The 16,591-nt window shown below is 45.3% G+C and overlaps 1 protein-coding gene across 22 annotated transcripts in view; it reads right to left on the reverse strand.

Moving 5' to 3' along the window:
• Positions 1 to 16,591, reverse strand: part of KIF1A (kinesin family member 1A) — a 119,407-nt gene that overhangs the window by 75,977 nt on the left and 26,839 nt on the right. For all 22 annotated transcript variants that reach the window (XM_081864591.1, XM_081864589.1, XM_081864585.1 and 19 more), the window contains exons 3-4: positions 1,774 to 1,850; positions 459 to 638 (exon numbers count right to left, since the gene is read on the reverse strand). In XM_081864591.1, the coding sequence (XP_081720717.1) occupies positions 459 to 638; positions 1,774 to 1,850 (257 nt within the window). The remainder of the gene's footprint in view (positions 1 to 458; positions 639 to 1,773; positions 1,851 to 16,591) is intronic.

A 16,591-nucleotide genomic window follows, 5' to 3' on the forward strand; every position in this document is an offset into this window, starting at 1 on the left:
CCTTCTAGGCTCTCTCCCCGCCAGTCGATGGTTTACTTCAGCCAACTGATGGACAGAGGTGTCAACAGAGGCCCTTAGCCTTGTGCTGCTTCGCAAAATAATGAAATGTATCCTCCCTCCAACACCCATGCTCTCTCTTTCCCTGTCGTCCCTCATGGTTTCCTGGGTTCCCTTATGGGTTGAATCAGTAGCCGCTGCCCTTCAGCTCAGTTATGGCCTCCCAGAGATATTATTGGTGTCCCCTTTAACTCACCTACCACTAGGTGGTACTACATCTTTCGATTTTCTCAATGAGCCCATGGACTTCCACCCTCTCTTTATTGCCGCTCAGCAACTTAACTGTTCCACACACTCCTTACCTTTCTTATAGTTATTCACTTTCCAAAGTCCGCCCCAAACACCCCTTTCTTGGACCTGCTTGTTAGTTTGTAGCTGCATTCTCTTGTTGTTATAGTTACCTGGGGGATTATGCCTTGTTGGTCCTTCTCCTGTCTGCCCATCATAGTGTAGGACTTGCCAGCCCCAGTCTGGCCATAGGCAAATATGCAGACATTATAACCTTCAAAAGCATGCTGCAGCATCTCTTCTCCAATGTCCCGGTACACTTGCTTTTGAGAAGCATAGTTGATGTCTTCAGGCTATTAAGAAAAAGATGAGGGATACTGAGAAAGCATCAAAAGAGAAAAGAAGAGAACTTTTCTCCCCTTTCCATGGCATGCTGTTCGTTTGTTTTTTAATCAAGAATTATTCTAAAAACATCTCAGAATTAATACGACCTCACGTTGGAACAGTTTGATCAGAATATTTTTTTGTGTGCTAGTACTTCTGAGCAATTATGGAAGCAAAAATAAGAACTCAGCATGGAATTTGGAGCCTTCCAGCAGAGGAGGATCTTCTCAAACGATTTCTTTCGAGGCTTAGAAGACATAATGCATAGCGCTATGTAGCCACTCTGAAAATGGCAACCCAAATTGCCCTGCAGAACTACGCAGCAAAGGGGCCTTGGGCATGAATTCCACTAAAGTGTACAGCATAATAATCATCCTATATTTGATCTATATTTAGTTGACCCACTGTTATGACATGGTGGGTCTCAGAAAGATTTCTATTGATGTTATATTAGTATTGTAACTGAAGTAATAACTGAGGCATTTGACTCCAGCTTACGTAATGTTGAACAGCACTATCCTGATGAATATCTCCAATGCCGCACTCAAAACTTCCCTGTCTTTTGGAGCATATATTAGGCAGATAAAATAAAAAGGCCCATAAACCCAGCTGTGCAAATACAGAGAGCAGCTGAGTCACAGTTTCCCCACTATTTGTCCATGAATTGCTTGTGATTACTCCTCAAAATTATTTCTTGTTCAAAAGCACTTACTGAATAATTGCCTTGAATTATTTTTAGACAAATATTTATTCAGGAGCATCTCACTATACAGTAACTTCAAAATCCAAGCCCAATGCTAAGCCAACTTAATAGTACAGTGGTACCTCTAGTTACGAACTTAATTCGTTCCGGAGGTCCGTTCTTAACCTGAAACTGTTCTTAACTAGAGGCATGCTTTCGCTAATGGGGCCTCTTGCTGCTGCTGTGCCGTCAGCACACGATTTCCGTTCTCATACTGGGGCAAAGTTCTCAACTCGAAGTAACTCTTCCAGGTTAGTGGAGTTTGTAACCTGAAGCGTTTGTAACCTGAGGCATTTGTAACTCGAGGTACCACTGTATGCAAAAGCAAATGCATCCCCAGTTGTAGTCTAGTGTCTACTTACTGTTGTGTGAGACCAATAGGAATAGTCGAAGCTGAAACTTTTTGGTGTCTCCTTGGGCTGCTTTGGGTTAATGATAGCTAAGAAGAAACAGAGAGGGGGAAACCATGATATGATATGAACCCTCGGCAACCAGCATTTCTACATTTCAATAGAAGAATTGTTACTTTGAGGCATCCAGGTCCCTAGAGCCATTCAATCGACTGATTTGGAGCACACGTTCCACTAGCACTCACTATCAGGCAGCTCGTACGCCACATGTCCCCACAGATGGATCCCCCAATAGGCCAGGCTACATCAGACAGAGTCCTGCCCCTCTTGAAACATGTGAACTAGTCAGCTACACACTGCAGGGCAGTGCCTTCAAGTACTAACTAGGCTTAAGAAATAGCTAGGGAAATACTCAAGCATAAAACTAGAGTCTCTTCTATCCTTGTACACCTAATATATTTGAGGAAGGGCCATATCTCAGTGGGAGAGCACATATTTTGCATGCAAAGGATCAGAGCAGCCGCTGTGAGCTGCCCAAGAGAGGAGGCCGGCCGCAGCAGCAGCCGTGGAGAGGCCATGGAGAGGCAATGGAAGCTCTCTTGTGGCTGCTGCCATACTCCTCCCTGAGCTCAGTGGGGGAAGCAATGGCGGGGGAAATATGGGCATTCCAGGATCAAATCAGAAGCTGGGATGAAGCCTATAGAGACATACATTCAACTATTATGTTCTTAAATTCTTCCATTCAGCGATATCCTCCCACAGAAGGCAGATATGTTGACTGCTGAGCCATTAAAGCCATCTACAGCTGCTATGAGTTCTTGGATGATTTCTAATTATCAGTTTGGTTTAGCAATGTAAATCATGACGCAGCCAATGCAGGTGGCTCTTCACATCCAAAGAGACCTTAGCATGATGTGATGCCACCCTGCGGGGACACGCACATAAATGACATAACTACAGAAATAAGGCTGACTTCCTGGGTCTTTAGGCTGCCCATTCAATGGGAAAGACCTATGGAACCAGTTCCATCCATTTGTCCTTCTTTTTTATCCCCCCCCCCTCTCTCTCTCTCACACACACACACACTCCTGATGTGGGATCAGATCACATGCATAAGCTCCCACTGCATAATATCCACAGCTCGATATAGTGTATTTATTTAGATTTTTTTTAATGTGGTGTTTTTCCAATGCATAAAACAGCTTACATGAAAATACAAGAAAACTTGCTTAAAACAACAATGCAAATTGGAGGGGGTGGGGACAATGATTTCATCCACTGAACATGATCATAAACAGCCTACAAATGAGTCAGCAGCCAAATGCTACTCAGCATAGTTGGGTTTCATGTCCCTTGGGGAATGCAGAGAGGGAAGGAAACAGCTCCTGACCTTGCAAGGGGGGCTATTTTTATTTAAATGGTTTCAGCAGAAGTTTCAAGAGCAGTTTACAAAAGCACGATAAAATACAAAGAAAGCATGAACAGCATACTTTAAAAATCATTAATACATTAGAATGCACATAAAAGCCTAGGGAAACAAATAAGGTTATTCCGCAACCTTGAGGCATTATCTTTTTGATTAGAAGCTTGTGGGTAGGAACATTGCAGGTCCCAGCCCAGCACACAAGCACCTGCATGCCAGCTGGGGGAGGGATGCATCACGTGACGTGTAACGTGACGCATCATGTGATGTGCCCCCGCAATGTGGGGGGCAAGTCAGCCTTTGGTAGGAACTCTGCATATTGTTTTCTACAGCTGTTCAATGTAGGCACTACATCATGTTATTGTTGTTGTTGTTGCATGTGCATTAGACTTTCAGTTTCAGTGTGTTGCTTCCTATCATACATAGGAAGGAGTGTTTGTACATCCATCTGCGGTAACAGTATGCCTCCATTTACAGCAACCAAGTGCTTCTCTTTGCTGGTATGCTATGCAGCAACAAAACAGGCCTAAAACATTCAATGCAGTGCTGGCCTGAGTAGAGAGACATGGAATGAGTGTATAGCAGAGCTTTGCCTTTGTAGCAAGCAGTGCTCTTAAGACCACAGAAGGGTCATTAACCATGAGTCTTGATGTAAGGGACTCAGAGGTAATTGATAAGCATAGCTGACAGCAAACATGGGAAGGTCAGTGGTTATGTGCACCAATTACTAGAGCTAGCTGCAGACACAGCTATGACGAGTCTCCCACACGTCAGAAACAGCAAGTGGCAGAGTGTCCTTAATGTGAGCCACTCACCCTTATTATTCAGCCAGAAAGCTATCATGACTCATATGTACAGCAACTAGCTAACCAGCCATCTAACACTTCCTTATGGACTATAGAGGGATGGCCCTTGAGTCAGAGAAGGCATGAGAGATGTCCGTCCCTCCCCAGCAACAATTCATTCCACTTTCTCCCAGAATGTCTGCATTTTAGGGTGCATAGAACTCAATGAGACTAGCTTCTAAGCAGGAACACATAAGACTGCACTCTTGATTTATTATTATTATTATTATTATTATTATTATTATTATTATTATTGGGTTGCATCCAGTGCTGTCATTCCATTTGCTCAGTGCAACTTCCCCATTCTCTCCTCTGCCCTGCAACTCACTGTGCATCCTCCGATTCTGCTCTAGAGGGTTGGGGATCCCTCAAAACTAGATTTGGCAGGATCTTGGGCAGAGGAGAGCAACAGGGAAGTCCCACTGTGCACAGTGTTGGATACAACCCTAATTTTTAGTTGAGTTTTGTTATTAATCAATGAAACAAAAACAAACTACTATAACCTCTGAATGGAAAATGAAAGGAGTGGGTAAGCATTCCTAGGTTGTGTTCATTTTCAGTTCACCGGGGTGTCATAAAATGCTTTTACATTCAGCTAGGGATAGAATTCAGTACAGGTTTGGCATCAGTTGGTGGGGTGGGGGTGAGGTGGCATTGCTCACCCAGCTTGCCAACATGGAGGCTGCTGCTGGTAAACATGAGGGAGAGGGATTAGGTGGAGGCAGAGGAGCCAGCTCCTGGAAGCCAAGGTCACTTCGGCCCCGCCAATAAAATATTTGAGGGGGCCACCCCTCCCAAGTTGCTGGGCATTGCCATTCAAATGGTGTGTATGTGCCACATCTTGTGATCAATTATACAGGGCAGGGCAGGGCCTCCCTCCCCCCCCCCATTTTATTCAAGTTGGCACCTCTGGGTGGAAGGGAGTTTGGTGTGGTGCGGGCACAATGGTGGAGCCAATCCAATGCTCCTGCCCCTACGCCCGTACCATGCCAGCTTCCTTGACATCTTGCCCATCGCCTTCTCAGATCTCTGCTTTGGGATGCCATGTGAACAAGGGCTCCCCCTACCCTGCTCAGCCCCACCAACTGCTGCTGCTTCCTGTATAGTTCAGTAAGTATAATACTGAACTCTTAGACACATGTATAATTTATATATATTCTGGAGTCCTTACTATCCATTTTATTCTGAATTTTAAAAATACATACATGTGTGGAAATACAGGCAACCACCCCACCCCCATTTACGCGGAGGTTATGTTCCAAGACAACATGCATTTAAGTGAAATTGCGTGTGTGTATTTGAAACACCACTGAAAACGCCTGAAAACACCCTGTACCACCACCACCCCACCCCTTTTTGATGTTTTTGTGATGTTTTGGGTCACTCCCAAGTTCGAAGTGATGCGTGTGTTGGGGTCACACACATATTGAACATTTGTAAATGAGGGGTTACCTGTACTATAGTTCTGAATCCATACATTTCTAAATTCTTAAAGACTTGCTTTTTTCCATAAATAGAAAAAACAACAACATGCTCTTCTTCTCTCTTTTTTTTTTTAATGCAGTGCTTAAAAAGAAACCTTATTGAGATTGACTTTCGGCAAAGGATAAAGTAAAGGTAAAGGTACCCCTGCCCGTACGGGCCAGTCTTGACAGACTCTGGGGTTGTGCGCCCATCTCACTCAAGAGGCCAGGGGCCAGCGCTGTCCGGAGACACTTCCGGGTCACGTGGCCAGCGTGACATCGCTGCTCTGGCGAGCCAGAGCTGCACACGGAAACGCCGTTTACCTTCCCGCTGGTAAGCGGTCCCTATTTATCTACTTGCACCCGGAGGTGCTTTCGAACTGCTAGGTTGGCAGGCGCTGGGACCGAGCAGCAGGAGTGCACCCTGCCGCAGGGATTCGAACCGCCGACCTTTCGATCGGCAAGTCCTAGGTGCTGAGGCTTTAACCCACAGCGCCACCTGCGTCGGCAAAGGATACAAACTTCTAAAGAGAGCGATAATTGCTTTTCACCCTCCCACGTTGCAGAGCTGTCATACAAATGTTTCACCACTCAGTACCAAACTCAGTATGGGATGGGTTGAGAATTTATGCCAAATTATCGTTATAACACTTTAACCCTGCAAACTGTCCCATGAACCAGAAGGGGTATCCTGTCCATTGCGGGCAATTTTGAAGTGACCACACTTTCAATTTTTAGGACACCGCTTCTGCTGCCAAGGAGGCGGCATTCCAGCATGCAGTGTTGCCATTTGTCTTCCTTGCTCCTGGGTGGAGAAGCCAAGAGAGCAGCAACTCTTGGAAGAGTGCCCCGACGCCCACCTTATTTGGTGAGAGCCAGGGAGCAGCAGCAGAAGTGAGGTGCAGTGGCTGGAGCCAGGAGGCAGCGATTCCCATTTTGCCTCAGGTGGCGAAATGGGATGGGTAATTGTGGCCAAGCTATCTAAATTCAAGTAAGGTCACAGCTGGCATAAAAGTTAAAGCTGATAAAAGGCACTTGAAGCCACAGAGAGGCTACCTAAGTCTTTAATTAATGATGGTGCAGGATAAATAAGCAGTTCCAGACTGCAAACTTGATGCTTTAGGGGGAGTCCAACCACATCTAGAACAGACTGGGCATTGTTTGGTTGATAAACCAAAAGTACCTCCATCTTGTCTGGATTGACATAAGTTTATTTATCTTCATCCAGTTTCTTGCTGCACCCAAGTACTGGTTCAGAACAGCCATTTAGTAAAGTGGTATGGAAAAGAAATAAAGATTCAATCCAGATAGACTGCATTGTAGCTTCCATAGCCACACTTCTACAGTACATTGTCAGGCACTAGAGAGACAGAGCTCATTTTTTTTTTGCTTTATTTTGTTGCCGTTGATGAATGGAGCATCAAGCAAAGTGCTTGGGTTGTAGGAACAATCATAGCTTATAGTGGCAGAACATATGGTTCCATGTTCAATCCATGGGAAATCTCCAATCAAACTGACTTCGATAACAGAACTGGAAAAGCAAAATAGGAATGGGTTTGGTACAAGGAAACCATTTCATTATAGGAGTCTGGATCAACTGGACTATACTTCTGATTGTTGTGTATTGAGTCAAAGGATTTTATATCTGTATTATTATTGTCTGTATTTGCATTAGGGTAAAGTAACTGCCTTTTGGTTCCAGAGGGTACAGCTACTATTGGTTCATTTAAGCTGCTGTATTTGGATCCTCTGTCTTATTGGTTGCCTCCAAAAGGCAGGACTGTGATTGCCTGATATTGTTCCCTCCAAAATGTATCCTTTCTAGCTAGTTCCCTGTCCCTATAAATGTAGCTCTCCCCTCCTCAAGTTTCAGTCTTGTTGCGTTAATAAAGAAGTGTTACTAGAGAACTGTCTCCAGCATACTATGTCAAGAGAGCTGAAATCACAAACCCCACGTCACAACAACTGGCGACGAAGGTGGGATCCGGAATGCTGAGGAGCGGTTAAACGCAGCCCTGCCCCAGAGTCCGGATTGTAGCTAAGAACAAGACTCACTGGTCGGCTGAGAAGACGACCCTGCCCACAGGACAATGGAGAGTCCAAGGGTATTGGAGCCCTTCCAGCCATCAGAGCCCCACACGTGGGAAGACTACGTCGAACGCTTCGAGTTCTTCGCAGTGGCTCAAGGGATCACCGATGCCAGCAAAAGAAGGGCCACATTCCTGAGCTACTGTGGGCCTGAGACCTTCAAGCTGGCCAAGGCATTGCTTGCCCCAGCGAAGCTAAGTGAGACATCTCTCAAAGATATTCTTGCCTGCCTAACAAGCCATTTAGCGCCTACTGAGACCAAGATGGCCCGGCGGATGGAGTTTCATAAGAGGCAGCAGCGTGCTGGGGAGTCTGTATCTGCATTTCTAGCTGAACTGCGGAAACTCGCTCAGCACTGTGACTTCCAAGATCTGGAAGAGACTCTCCTGGATCGGTTTGTCGGTGGTCTGAGCAGCAAGAAAGCCAGAAGACGCATCGTGGCTAAAGAAGAGGTTACCCTTGCTTCAGCCTTGAAGGAGGCTACCGCCACGGAGAATTATGAAAGAGAGGAGCTTGATGCCAGTCGCAGGGCCCCTAAGCCACAGATAGAAGTTGCGCATGCCATGGACGAGCTAGAGGCTACTCCGAGCCAGAGCCCAGTTCATGGGGTCGAGTCAGTGCGTCAGGCCTGCACAGTGCACAAAGATCACCGAGGCAGGTGCCCTGGTTGTGGCGGAAACCATGAGCGGAAGAGTTGTCGTTTCCGGGATGCTATGTGCCGGAAGTGCGGAAAGACAGGTCACATCGCCAGGGTCTGTAGATCGGCGGCGTTGGGAGCGACAGGAGCACCTAGACTGGAGCATCGCAGATCGGCCACAGCAAACCATGTTCTAAAGGACTGCAACTACGTAACGGAGATCAACGGGAGGGTCGTGCAGTTTCCAGCGCAAGGCAAGGCACACGTCAAGGTGAAGATTGAGGGTCAGCTGTGCGACATGGAGGTGGACTCCGGATCTGGATTCACTATCGTGTCGGACCAGACCGCGAGGACATTCTTCCCCAGGGGTAAGTTGCCCCCTCTGGAGCCCTTCCCGGCAACTTTGCAGTCATACTCAGCGGGCCGCATCCATGTCATGGGAATGTGTGCCGTGAGAGTACAGTTCCGGGACAAACAGGCGGTACTCAAACTGGTGATTGCGAAGGGCAGTCGCCCCAGTCTCTTGGGCACTGACTGGTTTCCCGCCCTGGGACTGAGTATATCAGGGCTTAATTCAATCCAAACCTGCCCCGAGATGAGCGAGGCATTATACAAAGAATTTGCTGGTCTCTTTAATGGAAAACTGGGTTGTTATAAAGGGCCCCCAGTTGACTTCGAATTGGACCCTGGGGTGGCCCCAATCCGACTCAAACCAAGGCGAGTGCCATTTGCACTGCAACCCAAGATCGAAGCAGAGCTGGATAAATTGGTCAAGCAGGGAGTTCTCTCACCCGTGGACTCCGCTAAGTGGGAGACTCCAATCGTCACGCCCCTTAAAGCAAATGGGGAAGTTAGGATCTGTGCTGATTACAAATGTACTATCAATAAGGCACTCAGGGGAAATTCATACCCCATTCCAGTCGTATCACATCTGTTGGCTAAACTGGCTGGGGGCAAGGTGTTCGCCAAACTTGACCTGGCACAAGCTTACCAACAGCTGCCAGTAACCCCACAATCAGCGGAAGCACAGACTATTGTCACACATAAAGGGGCGTTCAGAGTTAACAGATTACAATTTGGAGTTTGTGTGGCCCCAGGGATTTTTCAAGGGCTCATGGAACGCCTGTTAAGAGGTCTGCCGGGGGTCTTGCCATTTTTTGATGACGTTTTGATTGCTGGAAAAGACCCACAGGAACTGGTTGCGCGTGTCCGTGCAGTGTTGCTCAAGTTCAAGGAGGTGGGGTTGCAACTAAAAAAGGAAAAATGCAGTTTTGGGGTGCCAACTGTGGAATTCTTGGGGTTTAAAATTGATGCATCAGGCATCCACCCCACAGATGCTAAGGTTAAGGCCATCATCGAGGCACCACGACCACAGAACAAGACGGAGTTGCGGTCATTCCTGGGACTTATTAACTTTTATCATTCGTTCTTACCCCAGAAAGCTTCGGTAGCTGAACCATTACATAGACTGTTGCAGAAAAAGAATGTGTGGCGATGGGGGCAGGAGCAGCAGAAGGCTTTTGACTCCTTGCGAGGAATGCTGAGTAGCAAGAGCGTCCTTGCTCATTATGATGAATCGAAGCCGCTGGTCCTGGCATGTGATGCCTCTCAATACGGCCTGGGGGCGGTGCTGAGTCATAGGGAACCGGATGGGTCGGAAAAGCCCATCTCTTTCTATTCCCGTACGTTGTCGCCCACGGAGCGCAACTATGCTCAAATTGACAAAGAGGCGCTTGCAATTGTGGCAGGAATCAAAAAGTTCCATGATTATGTGTACGGTCGTCATTTCTCCATTGAAACGGACCACAAACCACTGTTGGGGTTGTTCAACCCGAACAAACAAACGCCACAAATTCTCTCCCCCAGAATGTTGCGTTGGTCTATATTCCTGAACAGGTTCCAGTACACCTTGACCCATGTGCCGGGGAAACGGTTGTGCCACGCTGATGCGCTGAGTCGATTGCCCCTTCCTGGCGGGAGCAATGAGGATCCTGCTCCAGCGGAGCACATAATGATGCTGGAAACACTTCCGGGGGCTCCTGTAACGGCTACTGATATTGCTGAGAAAACGAGGAAAGATGCTGTTCTCTCCCGTGTGCTCACTTGGGTGGGGAGGGGGTGGCCAGGTGGTCCGCATGAAGACAAATTCAGGCTTTATGCGACAAGGCAGCACGAGTTATCCATGCATAAGGGTTGTCTCCTGTGGGGAGATAGGGTGATCATCCCAGCACCACTGAGAAACAGGGTTCTTGAGACGCTTCACATGGGACACCCGGGAATGGTCAGGATGAAGTCGCTAGCCCGATGTTATGTGTGGTGGCCTGGAATGGACCAGAACATAGAGCAATGGGTACGAACATGCAAGGCATGCCAAGAAGTGCGGCCAGAAGTGGCCAGAGCACCAGTTCACTGGTGGGAGCAGTCCAGATCTCCCTGGAGCCGGCTGCACTTAGATTTTGCTGGGCCATTCCAGGGGAAGGTCTTTTTGGTTATCGTCGATGCATATTCCAAATGGTTAGAAGTGGCGATGGTCCCTAGCATGGCATCAGCTGCCGTAATCAAGGTGTTGAGGCAGCTGTTTGCAACCCACGGGTTACCTGAGACCATTGCATCAGATAATGGGGCAGCTTTTGTATCCCAAGAATTCAAGGCATTCTTGGCTGATAACTTCATAAGAGGGGTCACATCCGCGCCCTTTCACCCATCCTCCAATGGGCAGGCGGAGCGCATGGTAAGAACAGCCAAAGAATCCATTGCGCGCTTAATGGAGGGTAACTGGTCAGCTCGCATCGCACGAATGTTATTTTTGCAGCATGCGACGCCATGTACTGCGACGGGCAAGTCGCCAGCTGAGCTGCTCTTGGGTAGAAGATTGGTAACGGTGTTGGATTATGTCCACCCGGATAAAATGCCAAATCGTAATTCAAGAGCAAACCCCCAGGCTGAGACTGACACAACAAGGTATTTCGCCCCTGAAGATCTGGTCTGGGTGAGGAACTATTCACGAGGTTCGCGGTGGGTGGCTGGTGTGGTCACCCGGGCTAGTGGACCTGTGTCCTATTATGTGACCTTGGAAAATGGGCAAGTTTGGAAGAGACATATAGATCAGCTGAGGCGCCGGGCGCTCAGCAGGGAGGAGTCTGATAATTCATCCCTGGCTAACGATGCAGAGCTGCAAGACCAGAGTGAAAATGGCCCAGAGGTGCAAACACCAGGGGCTTCAGCAAATGAACCAGGGTCTGCTAGTCCTCAGGATAACGAGGTACAGGTAGGGGACCCTGAGATGTCTGGGACTCCATCTGTTCCTGACGAAACCCCTATAGCAGCCCCCCTACCACAGGTGACACCCAATCCAGAACCGGCAACACCTGTTGTCAGGAGATCAAGTAGAAGTTGTAGGACCCCACAGTACCTGAGAGATTACGTCTGCTGTGCTCACTAGGGGGGGAGGGGTGTTGTGTATTGAGTCAAAGGATTTTATATCTGTATTATTATTGTCTGTATTTGCATTAGGGTAAAGTAACTGCCTTTTGGTTCCAGAGGGTACAGCTACTATTGGTTCATTTAAGCTGCTGTATTTGGATCCTCTGTCTTATTGGTTGCCTCCAAAAGGCAGGACTGTGATTGCCTGATATTGTTCCCTCCAAAATGTATCCTTTCTAGCTAGTTCCCTGTCCCTATAAATGTAGCTCTCCCCTCCTCAAGTTTCAGTCTTGTTGCGTTAATAAAGAAGTGTTACTAGAGAACTGTCTCCAGCATATTATGTCAAGAGAGCTGAAATCACAAACCCCACGTCACAACACTGATGACCCTTCCAGACTTTTGATTCTAACCAAGCCAAAGAACAAGGATTTCACTTCAGTGTCATTTAAAATCCAAGTGAAACAAACATATACTTTTGAATTCTGTACCACACTTCTCCTCTGATGTGGAGAATGTTACCATGGCAATCCAAGAACTGAGACTGGCTTGCTCTGTCACTGTTCCTTAATTGTTTATTGCATTTTAAAATAAGAGACAGCAAACAGAGGAACAAACACAGAATAATGGCAAACCTTAAAATAGCAAATCTATAAGTTTAGGCGTCATTCAAATGACCTTTCAGAAGAAGAAGATGGTGCTAAGTGAAGAATTAGCAGGCAGCTGATGTGCCATGCAAATAAAAGAGGCTCAACTCTCCCAAGAGGAGGTTCTTTTATTGCAGAAGGGAATCAAAAAAAGTAAGTGACGCAGAGGAAGGCATGGAAGGGTGGCAACAAATTACAGCAAAAGATGGGAAAGACTGGGGTTGTGTATACATTAGTGGTTAAAAATGCAGCAGCATTGTTTTCCTCCACTGTGTGCTGAGATGCATTACATGTTGCTGTACACACCACACAGTGATAAAATATGGCACACAAGATATATAGGGAGAACAAAAGACTGCATCAAGGATATGTGGTGTTTGATGTGGAGAATTCAATGGAACTCTGATAAGAGGAAATGTTGCAGCAAGAATCAAAATAAATAAGGTGGGTATCTAGCAGCAACCTTAGTCATGGTGTGTGCTATTTGCTTACACACTGATCTTGTGTGTATTGCTTTTTTAATAAAAATAAAAATAAAAGAAACAAACAAACCTGGGCCAGTTAAGCTAACATGTATTTCCTATGAAGGAACAATGCATGAGATTTTCTAAAAGCTCCCAGGTGCACCATATTTAAATGCTTGAATCTATTCTAATGAGTCACTTAATTCTTTGCACATCTGCCCTGCAGGAAGTGGTTTTCTCACCCATGCAGTGGTGCTAGCAAATTAACTGTACCTATAACAGCATGTTGTTTGTACAGTAGTCCAGAGGGAATGAACCCCACACAACTATTTTCTGATGTCTTTATTCATCTTGGATCCTAAATTAATGATAAGCCTTCCTGCAAAGAGTGGTAGTTGCTAGGGAGACTGCCTAGGGATATAAAGTTGGTAGGTGTAGCCATCAAAAGCAAAGGCAGTGCAAGCCATGGAATAACTGAACAACATGCAAATCAATGCAGAAATAAACACAGAGCAAGCAGGGTGATGCCTTTGCAAGATCAAATGACTCTCAAAATGCCATTAGTGGGCTGCTCAGTTAAAACTCATTCCAGCCTTGAAAAACAAATTCATGACTTTACTTTTATTCTGACCAGTTTTTTGCTTAAGTGTTCAACATTCAGTATTATAGCCTGTTATTCCCCTACACTTTTAACAGCACAATTCTAGACATGTCTGCCCAATTGAGTTAACCGCAAGGAAAGTGGATGTAGAATTGGAGCCTAAACATATTTTTTAACACTTATCTCAGTATTTTTTACAACAGTTTTGTTAGACAGAGGAAGCTAAGAAGCAGAGACGCACCTGAGGCCATTGATTAGCATCATCCCAGGTAGGGAAAGCATAGCATAACAAAATGAATCATCTTACATTTTTGTGCGGGATTATTATTTGAATGCAAATATTAAAATATATTCACTTTATATTTGTTGTAGCACTGAGAACAAGAAGGGGACAAGGACTTCTAGACAGGGGGAGATGGCAACTTTTGAGAATCCTAGCAAGATAGACACGTCAAGTACAGGGAGAAGAAAGGCTGTGGTAAAAGGCCAATCTGCATCTTCCTAACTCTGATGCATAAACTATGCATCATAGTGTGTTCCTTTGTGTCACAGCTGATGCAATTCTGTTTTGCACAAATTGGTCCCTTAGTGACAGATTACATTCAACCTTTGCCCCATAAGCCTGCTGAGTACATGAACCCAGAAAAAGGCTTCATTCCCTTTGTAATTCAGAGGGCTGAAAATCATCTCCATACACAGCTAACAATGGGCATTTCATTTTTAAGAGAAATTTTTTAAACCAACAAAGCAGACAACGCCCCATCTCTTCATCAGAGGTTTTACAGCCAACGTCTCAAGACTCATATGTCTTTGTCTGTTGTGGCAGCCTCTTGAGATTCCACCTAGCCCTGCTCTACTTTAAGCAGGTCTATGGCAAATACACAAGCCTTTGCTATTAAATAATGCAGGGAGCTTTATGAATTTGCTTACACTTTTCTGATTTTGTGCACTGAATTCCATATATGCCAACTGTTTTATTGTGTAATGAATTTTTGCTTGTCCTGAGTCTTTTGTTCTCTTTCATTAATGACCCTCCCCTGCCCTGCCCCCTAAAAATCAAATGCTGCGGGGAAATATTTACAATTTTACAAGCCTTTATTGTTTTCTATTTTAGCTGAATTTTCTTCCTAAGCTAAAAAAAGCACCAAAACTGTTTAAGCTCTCCCTCTAGAACAGAGGATTACCAGTCTCCCTGGTTGCATTAGTTGCCCTCTGTTGCTCCTTCTCCAACTATACTATATCGTTTTAAAGATAGGGTGAGAGAAACTGAATACTGTGACTGAAAGAACACTACAGCTAGTTCCTTGTTAAAGCCATGCTAAAGGAGGCTTTATTATTATTATTATTATTATTATTATTATTATTATTATTATTATTATTATTATATCGCCCTTCAGGATCTCAGGGCGGGTCACAGTTAAAATAAAAGCAATACAATAACCCCCCTCCCACAAACAAATTTAAAAGGCTGTAGAATATTCATCAGCCTTATAAAACAAAAAAATACAAATTAACATACAACACTTAAGTACAATTTAAAACAACTCCACCCTGCTAAATAAACAACACCTAGCCAAGTTAAAAGCCCATCCCCATTAAAACCATAATTTTAGCACAAGGGGGCTGGTACTTGGTCCGCACCCTCATTCCACCCTTGAAGCACCTCCCCCAAAGAGATGACCCCCCTTTGGTGTCTCCCCTTCAGGGGTGGCCTCTCTGGGGGCAGGGGTGGCCCCCCAGGTCAGGCAGGCTTTATAGAGCTGTTCCAGCAACTGGTGCACACCTAGCTGGGGCAGCAGGTGTTTCAAATGCCTGCCAAGGGTACTGGTCCCTGCCCTACCCACACAGTTTCATCAAACACCAGCTCTCCATGCTTTTTAAAAAAAACCAAACAAAGAGATGAGTTTCAAAACCTTATTGTGGTGTGGCACGTGGGTTTGCAGTTCAAAGGGGTGAGGAATCAAGAACTCACCAGGGAATGCCCAAACCCATGTGTGGTAAAGTAGCACGTTGAATCTCAGCCTTTTATTTGGATTTGAGCCTCAACTGTGAATGTGAATTATATAATGGAATAATGATCTTCAGTGTCTTGTTTTCAGTGCCTTCCATAATCATTTTCTTTTTAAAAAATATAAACTGGGCATTTGCCCCAACAAAGCTCAGAAGATAAGAGCTGGTATCTTTCCAAAGATTCATTTGAGCATCTGAATCACTGTACAGCTGAAGTTGAAAGACCACATACACAAAAAGGAGCACATGCACAGGATATTAGTATGAAGAAATCAAGAGAAGACGAACAGGACAAATTCAGAAATAGTCTCTGATTTATAATATTCCCAGAAATACCATTAAGGGTCTCAGCTGTTCTCCACAAAGCAGCCAGCAGTTCTGCTTGATTGAAGCAGTGGGAAACAGTACATTCATACAACAAATCAGCTAATTACCAAAATGTCAGCAATTGCGTGCTTTATGCAGATGGTCTCCAGCAGAGCTTCCCAGAGAGCTATTTCAAGATAGCCCATAACTCAGGGCTAACATAAAGCAAAAGACACACGCTTCTATATGCCAGTACCAAACAGCATATTTAAGCCGCAACAGTATCACTCCCCCTAATAGCGAAGTCAAATGGTGGGTACCAACAGGATTGTAGCAAAAATAGAATTCTTGGAAAACAAAATGGAGTATTAGCATACTTGGGGAAACCTCAAGGTTTGCCAAAATACAATTTATTTTAATGAAAGGGCTGAAAAATCTGAAATAAGCCGATGAGTACAAAGTATGCTCAGGATTTAGATTCTACATTATAGAGTGTCTGTTGGAAAAGAAAAATGGGAAATCAGGGGTGAGGAGTGGAATGTCATTCTTGGTGGGAACTACTAACTGGCCAATTGTTTCTATAAGCTAGAATAGCCCCAGTAATTAAGACCCATTGTCTCTGGATAGAGTCTATAAGATTTGAAAAGGATATCCAGGTGATAGTTACTTAAGGGTAGGATATAAAAGAGGGCTATTCCTTATTTGTATAAATGTATATATAATAAAAAGGGAAGGCTGTTGTCATACAACAGTTTGCTTTGTCACCAACAGGCAGTGCTGTGAACTACAGCATGATAGCAGCCTTCAGAAAATTGCTAGGGAGGATAAGAAGGGCAGTGAAGTGTGAGACAGAGGAGGGCAGCACAGGTGAGCCATGGAAGAACAATTGTAGGGGAAAGGGGAGTCATTTAGCAAGCTCTAAGGGG

The sequence above is a fragment of the Podarcis erhardii genome (assembly GCF_964252035.2).
Source record: "Podarcis erhardii genome assembly, chromosome: 5".
Classification (NCBI taxonomy): domain Eukaryota; kingdom Metazoa; phylum Chordata; class Lepidosauria; order Squamata; family Lacertidae; genus Podarcis; species Podarcis erhardii.